Source organism: Ochotona princeps, chromosome 12 (assembly GCF_030435755.1).
Source record: "Ochotona princeps isolate mOchPri1 chromosome 12, mOchPri1.hap1, whole genome shotgun sequence".
Lineage (NCBI taxonomy): Eukaryota > Metazoa > Chordata > Mammalia > Lagomorpha > Ochotonidae > Ochotona > Ochotona princeps.
Window position 1 is genome coordinate 65,418,086 of NC_080843.1, and position 10,336 is coordinate 65,428,421.

General features: G+C 51.5%; 1 protein-coding gene across 4 annotated transcripts in view; it reads left to right on the forward strand.

Annotated features, from left to right (window-relative positions):
- The window catches only part of SPATA13 (spermatogenesis associated 13), a 144,471-nt gene extending 137,653 nt beyond the window's left edge, over positions 1–6,818 (forward strand). For all 4 annotated transcript variants that reach the window (XM_004577578.2, XM_058670972.1, XM_058670971.1 and 1 more), the window contains 3 exons: positions 420–792; positions 3,305–3,379; positions 5,331–6,818. In XM_004577578.2, coding sequence (XP_004577635.2) covers positions 420–792; positions 3,305–3,379; positions 5,331–5,506 — 624 coding nt within the window. In that variant the 3' untranslated portion in view covers positions 5,507–6,818. The remainder of the gene's footprint in view (positions 1–419; positions 793–3,304; positions 3,380–5,330) is intronic.
- Positions 6,819–10,336: the final 3,518 nt, after the last annotated feature.

The following is a 10,336-nucleotide window of genomic DNA, read 5'->3' on the forward strand; positions in this document are numbered from 1 at the left end:
CTACGAAGGTGATTGGCTAATCCTAGAAAAACTCTATCAGGGGCCCCTTCTGTGTCTCAGATACCCAGAATAACCTGATTTGGAAGATTTTTGCTGAAGATTGATTTATTTGAAAGAGTTATGGGAAGAGAGAGAGAGAAACCTTCCACTCACTAGCAGTAGCCAGGACTGGACCAGACCAAAGCCAGGAGCCAAGAGCTTCTTCCAGGTCTCCCGGCAGGGTGGCAGGGCCATCTGCCAATGCTGTCCCAGGCCATCAGCAGGGAGCTGGGTGGGAAGTGGACCAGCTGGATCGCGAACTAGCACCGTATGAAATGCCGCTGTTGCAGTCACTGCTTTTATGTGCTGTAGCAGACTGCCAGCACCACCCCTTTCCTCCAACTGGAAGATATTTAATGTGTGTTTTTTTGTCTTTTCAGGGCGTAGATATTTTAGATCGAAGCTCAGAATTGATTCATTCCGGGGAACTGACCAGTATCACGAAGCAGGGCAAGAGCCAGCAGCGGACATTTTTCCTGTTCGACCATCAGCTGGTGTCCTGCAAGAAGGACCTGCTGCGCCGGGACATGCTGTACTACAAGGGCCGCATCGACATGGACGAGATGGAGCTGGTGGATGTGGAGGATGGGCGGGACAAGGACTGGAACCTCAGTGTGAGGAACGCCTTCAAGCTCGTCAGCAGGACCACTTCGGAGGTTCATCTGTTCTGTGCCAAAAAGCAGGAAGACAAGGCAAGGTGGCTGCAGGCCTGCTCCGATGAGAGGCGGAGGGTACAGGAGGACCAGGAGATGGGTAAGCCCTGGGGCTCATGGGCACGTGCACCCAGCCCATCCCTCACTCCACCCACAAGCCGCCCTGCCCCGCTCTGACCTTCTTGGAGCTAAATCCATTGGTCCAGTGCAGTCAGTATGCAGATAGAGCCAGCGTCAGACCCTGTAACAGCACACCTCAACAATAGCATAGTGCATAGCATTTGCACTATAGGAGGTGTTCTGAGTTAGTACATACAGGGACTGGGCCCACGTCTGAGCCATGTACTACAAGAGGCCTCGAGTCTGCAGAGATTTGATATGCATGGAGCCTCCCGGAGTCAGTCCTCCACAGTACCCAGAGACAGCTGCATTCATTGGGAAGGAGCTAGCCAGGCACTCTGCTGTCTCCACTTGGTCTCACCGAGTCCCTAGGCGCGCTTAATGGGATTATACGCATTTTACAGATGAGAAAATGAAGGCTTAAGGAATGGATTGCTCTTCAAACATGGCCAGGTGGCATTCAAAGGTAGCTTGATGAGACCCCAGATTCCAGACCACGCTGGGCGGCCCTCACCCAGGCCATCAGGAGTATCAGGTGATTCTTAAGGCTGCCTCCTTCATTTGCAAAAAGCATTTTCTTTGAGAGATCTAGTCATTTGAAAGGCAGGGTTACAGAGAGCTATGGAGACAGATCATCCAGATGCTGATTCAATCCCCAAATGGCCTCCGCAGCTGGCACTGAGCCATGTAAAAGCCAGGAGCCAGAAGCCTCATCTGGGTCTCCCACGTGGGTGATGGGCTCAACACCTGCACTGTGTTCCACTGCCTCCCAAGGCACATTAACTGCATGGGAAGTTGAGTGGCAGTTATTCAAACCAGCACTCCTGTAAGATGTTGCAATCTGCAGCTTAGTCTGTTGTGCCATAACACCAGAGCCTACAAAAAATACTCTCTTTTTTATGTTCTCTTTGCTGCCCGTTCCCTGCATCTAGCAGTGATGCTATGGGTATCCCCATCGCCCTCCTCTGTAACACCTAGGACAGGAGGCCTGCGGGTGGACTTGCTTGCTTTGTCTTCCCAGCCTCCTCTGACCTCAGGTGGAGTGTGTCACTGTGACACTGAGGCCGCCGTGACTGGTGCAGATGCTGCACTTACAGTGTCTGAGCTCCAGGCGTGGTGCATTCGGGGACTTGCAGCACACATTGGGGAGGTCCAGAAGCTCGTGTTTCCTGGCTGGAGGACCCAGCGTACCCAACTCATTCTACCTGCTGTAAGAGTGAAACCAGGGAGTGGCTTCCTCACTACTTAACAGCTCTAGGGCATGTAGCATTCTGTGTTAGGGTGGACGGGATCTGCAAGTCAGCTTGATCTGCTGTTGGGAGCAGGAATCCACTCCCCACCCCCCGAGGTTTCCCAAGTGGGCAGTCGTCACTCTGTAGACCGTGGGGGTGATATGCACCTCACAGGTCATCCCACAACTGAAGTTCTGGGTGGCCTTTGGATGTGAGAACCCTAGCAGCTGTCATACATCAGTTCTGACTTGAACACCATTTGAGTTCAGCTAGTCCCTGTGGTAAGCACAATGTTCTTGGAATATTTGCAGGTGAGATGGTTGCCAAAAGGAAGGATGGCAGCCATGGTGTTCTAATTGTGCCCATCATGTAATGTCTGGTACAGGATCTGAATCATTGTAAGTTGGAGTGTTTGAGTTTCCCCTGAGAGAGCACTGGCCCCAAACACCTGTCAGTGCTGCCCTTCAGTTGGGGAGGAAGGAGGAGCCTGGTTTTCTGCTGAAGGGTTAAGCATTGCTTGCTTCTATCTAGTGCTTGGAAGACAGGCATGGCTATGAATTGGATGAGTGTGGGTTGACATAGGACCCATGCTGGTGTCTGGGATGTTACACCCATCTCTGTGTCTGATATATTGTGGGTGGGTAGATTTGGAGTATGCCCTGAGCCAAGAGACACAGGTCCAGGCTGGCCACAGAGACCCTCAGGGACTAGGGTGTGGAGCCTGGGAAAGCCATCAGGATCAATCAGGGACCGGTATTGGGGGGCATGCACAAGTGGGTGCCAGCAGCATCAGCAGCCGAGGCCCCAGGAGAGCCAGTGTCTGCCTGCAGGAGGAAGGCTTTGTCCAGGGGGAGACAGGACCAGCAGCGGCCCCGGCCACTCCTCAGCCTCGCTCTGCAGCTTGTCTCTTCCCGTTTTTCCAGTGCAGCTGTTTCCACCCAGTGCCCACAGATGGGATCCAGTACAGACCCAGGAGGAGGCCGTGCTTTTACTCAGGGTTCAATCTGATTCTCGCATCTCAGCACACAGGGAGGATAGAGAGGGTCCCTCTGCTTGGTTCTCTCTGCCTGAGCTTCGCCCCAGGAGGATCTGTTAGGTGGCTCAGCAGGTACCCAGGTGCCCATCTCTCTCCCCGTGGCAGTGTTCCAGCCTCGTGACACTTGAGGATTGCCCGTCTTGGCTCTGGGTTAGAGGGACTGTACCGTCATGGTGCACGTCGGCTTGCCCCGAGTATTTACTGCCATTTGTTTCTGATTGCAGGCATGGAAATCTCAGAAAATCAAAAGAAGCTCGCTATGTTGAATGCTCAAAAGACAGGACATGGGAAGTCCAAAAGTAAGTTTTGGAGAGGACTTTGTCTCTCCATGTGTGTCAGCATTGTGATGAAAATGGAGAAGTGCCCACATCGATTCCAATTAGCTGAGTGAGGGAGAGGAAGGCTTAGGGTGAGACACTGAAGGGCACAGCCAGTGTGGGAATGGTGGTGCTACCCACTAGGCCAAGAAAGTTTGCCAATCTGAAGCAAGCCAAAGGCTGGCTCTGGGACTACAGAAGTCTCCAGCCTCCTGCTGCTTGCTGGCCCTAGGCTGGCCACATCCAAGTGCAACTCAGAAGAGATGTGAGTTCAGCCAGGAAATCCACACAGAGAAGACACAGCGTAGGGAGGAGGAGCTGCCCCACCTCCATGCACACCCTGGCAGCAGCTGGGCCGTGTGCACAAAGAGGTACCTCCACAGTGCAGGTGCAAGCAAGCTGTAACCCAGGAGTAGTTCGGTAATAAGGGCTTCTATTACAACAAGGGCATTGTATTCCCTAAGAGATGTATGAAGATCAGCTGCAAAAAGGCAACCCTGCATTTTCCTTTCTGAAAATGCGAGGGATGCGTTACAGCCCAGGGCTGTGCTCGGCTGTCTGTGAATGGGCTATGAAGGAGTCCTACCTGCCCTTCAGGGTGCTTAGCTTTCCCCAGCTTTCTCTACAAATGCACATCTTTCTCCACTAAGTTGTACCTTTAAGGCAGTTAGGCCCATTATATTATTTTCTCGTTTTTTTTTTTCAAATTTTATTCATTTTTTATATGTTGATTAGAAAGGCAAATTTGCAGAGATGAGAGACAGATCCTCCATCTGCTGATTCACTCCCCAAATGGCTGCGACGGCTACAGTGGAGCCAATGCAGAGCCAGGAGCCCTCTCCAGATCTCCCACATGTGTGCAGAGGCCCGAGGGCCTGAGCCATCCTTCTCTGATTTCCCAATCCACAGGAAAGGAGCTGGATGGGAAGTGGAGTAGCCAGGAGTAGAACTGGTGCCCATTTGAGATGCCAGTAGTGGAGACAGGATTAGCCTACTGAGCTATCACACCTGCCCCCTGTATTACTAACTTTAATAGCAGATGACCATATAATACCTGTTGTTAGATTTATCAGTTTCAATTCGTGTCTTCTGAGTCACTCTCTCGGCGGCTAGGCTCCTGAGAACAGAGGAACACAGACATTCCTGTGGGTTGTCTTGGTTAATCCTCCGTGTCATCCTCTGAGCTGAGGAATGCCTTTCTGTAGTCAGGTCAGGCCTAACTTCCGGCCTGGGTCCCGGGTGCTGCCAAGGTCCCTCTCTTCCATCACTTCCTGTGCCTTATGCAGTCACTTGTGAGCCCTAATTTCAGTCAGCCTTTGTAATTAGCTCTGTACACAGCTTAGAAGGCTACTCTGATGAAACAGTTTTGTTTAGTCAGGTTGGGGCATTTTCATAAGCCTATATGTTTAATTTTTTTGTCGCCACCCACTGAGTAGGTTCTGCTCACCCCCATTTTAGAGGTCAGGAAACTGAGACATCAAGAAATCAGTTGGCTTCCCCAGTACCAGCTGATGAGTGGCAGAACAGGATTTGGCCAGGGCAGTATGAGCTCCAGGCTTTCAGGGTGAGCATCTCATTGCCTCTGACCCCCCACTAGCAGTGCAGTGCCAGTCCTCACAAGACCTCCTTGGGTCACAGTGCCCGCTCACAGTGCCCGCTCACAGTACCAGTTTGACCTAGCGGTACCTTGCCTAAACAGTGTTGGGAGAATCCGATGAACTAATCCACCTTTATGTCCGTGGGAAACGCTGAGGAGGCTCCTGGCCCCTGGCTTTGGATTAGCTCGACTCGTAGGGTCTCTCATTGTTAGATGTTCTTTTGGTTGATGCCAATTAAGAGTTAGCCATGAACTTGAGTCTTGACCACGTTTGTCTTGGCCTTTGTGGTTGAGGAGTGACCTTTAGTCTGTGTTCTGTCTCTCCCCTTGAACCAGGCTACAGCGGATGCCCCGTGGCCCCACCACACCAGGGCCTGCACCCCCTCCACCAGCGCCACATCACCGTGCCCACCAGCATCCCTCAGCAGCAGGTGTTTGCCCTGGCAGAGCCCAAAAGAAAGCCTTCCCTCTTCTGGCATACCTTCAATAAGCTTACACCCTTCAAGAAGTGAACCTGAGGTGCTGTGAGGAGCACCATGCTCGGGTCTTCTCCGAAATGTGAGGAAATGTCTGGAACTGGTGCTGAAAACCTTTTGGGGATCAATGAAGGAGTGAGGGACTTGGGTTCCCTTCAGGCTCTGGAGACCCAGCTGCCTTTTGTGGCAGGAAGCAGGAGGTCCTGACACAGCTCATCTACAGGAGAGCCCAGGGCCCATGGCAGGCAGTGTGTCACGCACCACAGTGGCTGCCCACGCTGCGGCCCCCACGAACCGCACCATGACGGACCCGCTCCTGCTGTGGTCCAAGCACATTTCATCCCAAGCAATGGCTTGATGGCAGGTCACTTCCTTATTAGGTTTTGGAGAAAATTGTCAACAAGGAGTTGGTAGGACACTGTCACTTGCTCTAGCACATGTCTGGTCACACCTAGAAGGTGAGCTCTCACTCACTGGCACAGTATTAGGGGCCCTGCAGCTGCAGTGACTGTGGCTGTGGTATTCCCAGTATTGCCTGGGCCTTCATAGTTACCAAATGACAGGCACAAGCTTTGTCCTACAAGGCTGGGGACAAGCAGATGTGGCCAAGAGCACCGGGCAGCGTGGCCTGCAGTGCATGGATGGAACCCGACTCCCGCTGCTGGCCTGCTCCGGGCGCGTCCTCAGGCCAAGCCTCACCTGCCTGAGTGCCTTGTGTAACCACACAAGCACAAATGACATCCGCGCCAGTGTCTGAGAAGCTGCCGTTCCCGCAACTGCTGGCAACTGGAAAGCCCATTGAGCGTCCCTTGGAGGATGCAGTCAGCAGGAAGTGCTGTGTTTGAAAGATCATCCTCTGCTTCTTCCCGTGTGTGTTTCTGACGGCCTTGCCCATGACATTGCGAAGACACAGACTTTACATGAGAAAACATGAAGGGCATGGGGTCCTGCTTCGCAGGGACTGGCAGCTGGCTTTGTCACATGAGCCCTGGCCATCATGATGTCAGCAGACACCTGAAGGTCCATCGTTGATAAGGAGACCTTGACAAGATACCTCGGCTCAGAGAGAGTGTTCTTTCCAAATGAAGGCGACGCAGGGCTGGGGTCTGCAGGTAATGCCTCTTTTTCCAGGACCAAACTGCAAAACGTGATGGCTGTACTTGCTGAGAATGCCTGGAGGAAGCAGGCGCTGCCAGCCAGGGAGGCTCTCTCACCCCTTGGCACACTGGGTAGAGAATGGAGCCTCTTGAATTTTGTGGATTGGACCAGCCCCAGTTTTTGTATGCTGCTCTTGCACAGTTATTTTTTCTAATAGACCTATATATGCAAATAAACAGATCTTCAAACAGGTGTTACCTTGAGTCTCCAAGTGGGTGGGTTCGCTGTTCTCCCACCTTTCGCTATAATCAAAGCTGTTAAGGAGGTGACGTTCGACACCATGAAAACAACCCTGGCCCTCTTTGCCGGGCCCTTGGAGCTCCATGTTAACTGTCCACGACCCTGCTGTGGCATCCTGGGAATGCCTGCCTGCCAGGCAGCGGTGCCATGAAGTTCCCATGCCCTTTGAGCGGCCGCTGCCCAGGGTTCCATCTCTGACCCCACACAACAGATCCCAAGATAGAAGTTGCCACCTGCGGGAGGCTGTTCTGAGATGCTATGGCTTCAGCCACGGGAGGCCCCGGGGGTGGCTGTCTTTCCCAGCTGGAGTTTCACAGAACTGACCTCTTGACTAACAAAGCAAAACACACTCAACTGGTTCTTTAGGACATCTCTATGTACCTATAGGGGTCTGTGTGATACGCGGAGTTTTTACTTGTTTCTGCAGAAGTTCTCAACAGTGTTTTATATATATATATATATGCCATAAGAATTGCTTTAAGGAAATCAAGAGAAGCCTTCGCATGCGTTCCATTTTCAGTGAGGGCTCAGCTTCGCTGTGGAATCTCTCGGAGGGCTTCCATTTCCTGCTTTAAGTTCTGGAACCAGTCCAGCCCTGGCTTCCAGCTCCCACCTACCTCCATGGACTTCCTGACAGAGACTGCTGAGTACTCGGTGTGTTTTTGCAGGAAGTCAGGTGCCGTGCAAGTCCGAGCTCGTCCCATGAGCATCACACAGTCGGAGAGTCGCCTGATCAGTGTCTGTCCTGGGCAGATCCTACTTGGCTTTTCAGGTGATTTTGAAACTGTTACCATATTTTTTAAATGGATAAACCATTTTTTTTTGACTTCCTAAAAATGATGTCTTGCTTAGGTCTTGTTAGCAAATATTTGAGTTCTACAAAGAATAGAAGCCTCAACTGTCCTCATTTTTGTTGTTGTTGTTTGCCAAACATCCTTCTTTATTTAAATCACATGATCCTCTTGGGAAAAAAAATAACAGCCTCTTGCATGAACTGTGGATGCTAGCTCTCTTTTCTGTCTCCTGCCCTCATTTTAACCCTATGTTCCATAGTAAGAACGGGCTAAAAAAATGGCAGAACATTCCAGTGAATTTCCCCAATCCTTCCCCTTTCAGAAACTGCTCTCTCTTATTGATAGGTGAAATGGCCTTGGATCACAAGCAGCCTTCTCGCTGTGGCTCACACCTAGAAGGGGTCGGTGCTCAGCCAAGGGAATATTTGCGCTTAGTCTGACTTGCAAATGAGACAGAGATGACAAGCAATTAACCCATGCTTTCATGCCGATGCCCTCCGCATAGCTTTCAGTTAGATCGGTCTTCTGTTTTCCACCTAAGCATCTCATTTCGTGGTCCAAAACGTTTTCCCACCGTCCAGTGCTGCTTTCTGGATGCTGTGCCTTTGGGTGCCTGACCGAGATGCAGGCGAGAGTCCATTCATGTAGACACAGAGCGAGAGTGCGTTTAATTCCAAAGTCTGTTCCCAACAGAAATCCCCTGGGAAAGACAGGCGGACCAGCATCTTACTGCAAAGTTCTGCTCCCCCAAGTTGCTGAAGTTCCTCAGTACTGCTCTCCTGCCTCCTAGCCGGAGAGGACCGCCTGATGACCAGGGCTTTCTGCCTCATTAATTCATCCAGGGGAGGAGGAACAGAGAAGAACAGTGGGAACAAATGCCCTTTCAATAACATTCAGGCTTGCGGGGCTGGACCCCACTCCACTGTGGGCTTAAACCAAGAACAGAAAAATGTGCTCTCCACCTCCGTCACAAGCTCAAATTGGCTTTCTCGGCTAAAATTTCACCTGACTAATGTTTATTTTCAGGATTCCGTGAAAGAGAAGCTCAAAAACTACCCCTCCCGCCCACCCCCCCAAAAATAATAAGTGAAAGCTAACTGGTCTTGACCAAAAGCAACAAAGAAACAGCAGCTTGAGTGTGTGATGGGAAGGTCCTTAGCTACAAATACTTTTCCTGATTGCCTGTGGTTAGCTCATAGGCCTTGCCATTTGTAAATAAGGCATTGAGTGATTTACTAATTGGTCTGTTTTGTTTTTGTAAATATTAGTATCCATTGTGTGTGACTGGCTGGCCTACTTTTCAAGACTTTGAATAACATTTTAACTTCTTGTCATCAAGATGATATTGTTTGTATAGGTCAGGTGGAAACTTCCACAGTGATGAATTAGCTGTTGACAGCTGAACTGGGATGTACAAGATTGCTGTAATTTGATATGTATTTTTGTTGAATGAAGTCTTTTGTAAAAAAAAAAAAGTTATTGGAATGATTTCTTGTAAATGTTGGGAATCTCTATTTGTTGTTCTGTATATTAAAAGTAATTTGCCAAACTGCTCCTCGGAACTGCATTTGAGTAGTTAAACAAGTTAGCACAAGCCAGGCGGGGGTGTTGCCCTGCAGGGGGGCGCGGGGAAGGCTGGGCGCTGCAGATTTTTGCCTACCCCTGTGTTCCTTTCTGATAACCATTTTCAGCAGTTAGAGGGGACGTCGGGTGGGGGCCACTGGAAGGAGATCCTGTAACTGCTCCGGCTTTGCTGCCAACCCTGGAGGACAGATAGAATTGGCCTTTGTGCCCCCTTTAACCCGGACTGTGGGAGGGACCCTCCAGCAGGACCTGGGCCAGTGGCCCTGAGGCACACTTACCGTGGGGGTGGGGTAGAAAAGAATTTCCTCCGTTCATTAACAGCTGGGAGAAGCCAAGTAAACAGCCCATTGTTTGCTGCAACTAAGCAGAGAAGGGCTCTGGATTGCCAACATGGCCCACCCCCTCTGGAAATGAAGAGTGGCCCAAGATGAAACCCTACAAAAGACACAGTGGAAAGAGGGAGATGACAGGAGTTTTCTTGCAGAAAGATTGTGGTGAAGGTGAGCTGCTACATGCTTAGAAATCAGAGGTGAGGTGTGACTGTCTAAGGAGCGGGTGGGCAATGGCACAGAGAATGAAATTCACCGCCAACTGATCAACACTAAAGCGGTGTCACAATTGTGCAGTGATGCCAGACAGGCCCTGAGCCAGCTGAAGCTGGGACAGAGGAGGCGCTCACAGGAGGCAAAGATAGGCAAGGTCCTGTGGGTGCTCAGGGCCTCGGTGTGGCTGGGCTTGAAGCAGGAGCCCAGGATAGTAAGGTAGAGGCCCTGAGGCCAGACGGAAACTTCCTGCTGCAGCTGAAGAGTTCAAGACCGCCTGGGACCAGCTTTGCCCGATTGGGGGCCAACAGTTGGCAGTGCAAACCACAGAGAGGGAGAGGAGGGGCCCCAGTCTGCAGGAAGCAGATAAGGACAGCCGGCAGGTCAGGGTGGGCTGGGAGATGGGGCACCAGGGCCAGGGAGGAAGCCTCCCCTCCCCACGACAGGCTGGAAGGGACCTGGGTGTCCCTGTGGGTGTGCCTGGGGGGCCAGGGAGTCAGCCTGCAGACCCTGTTTGTGGATTTATGCAGCTGGGACAACCTGGAGGG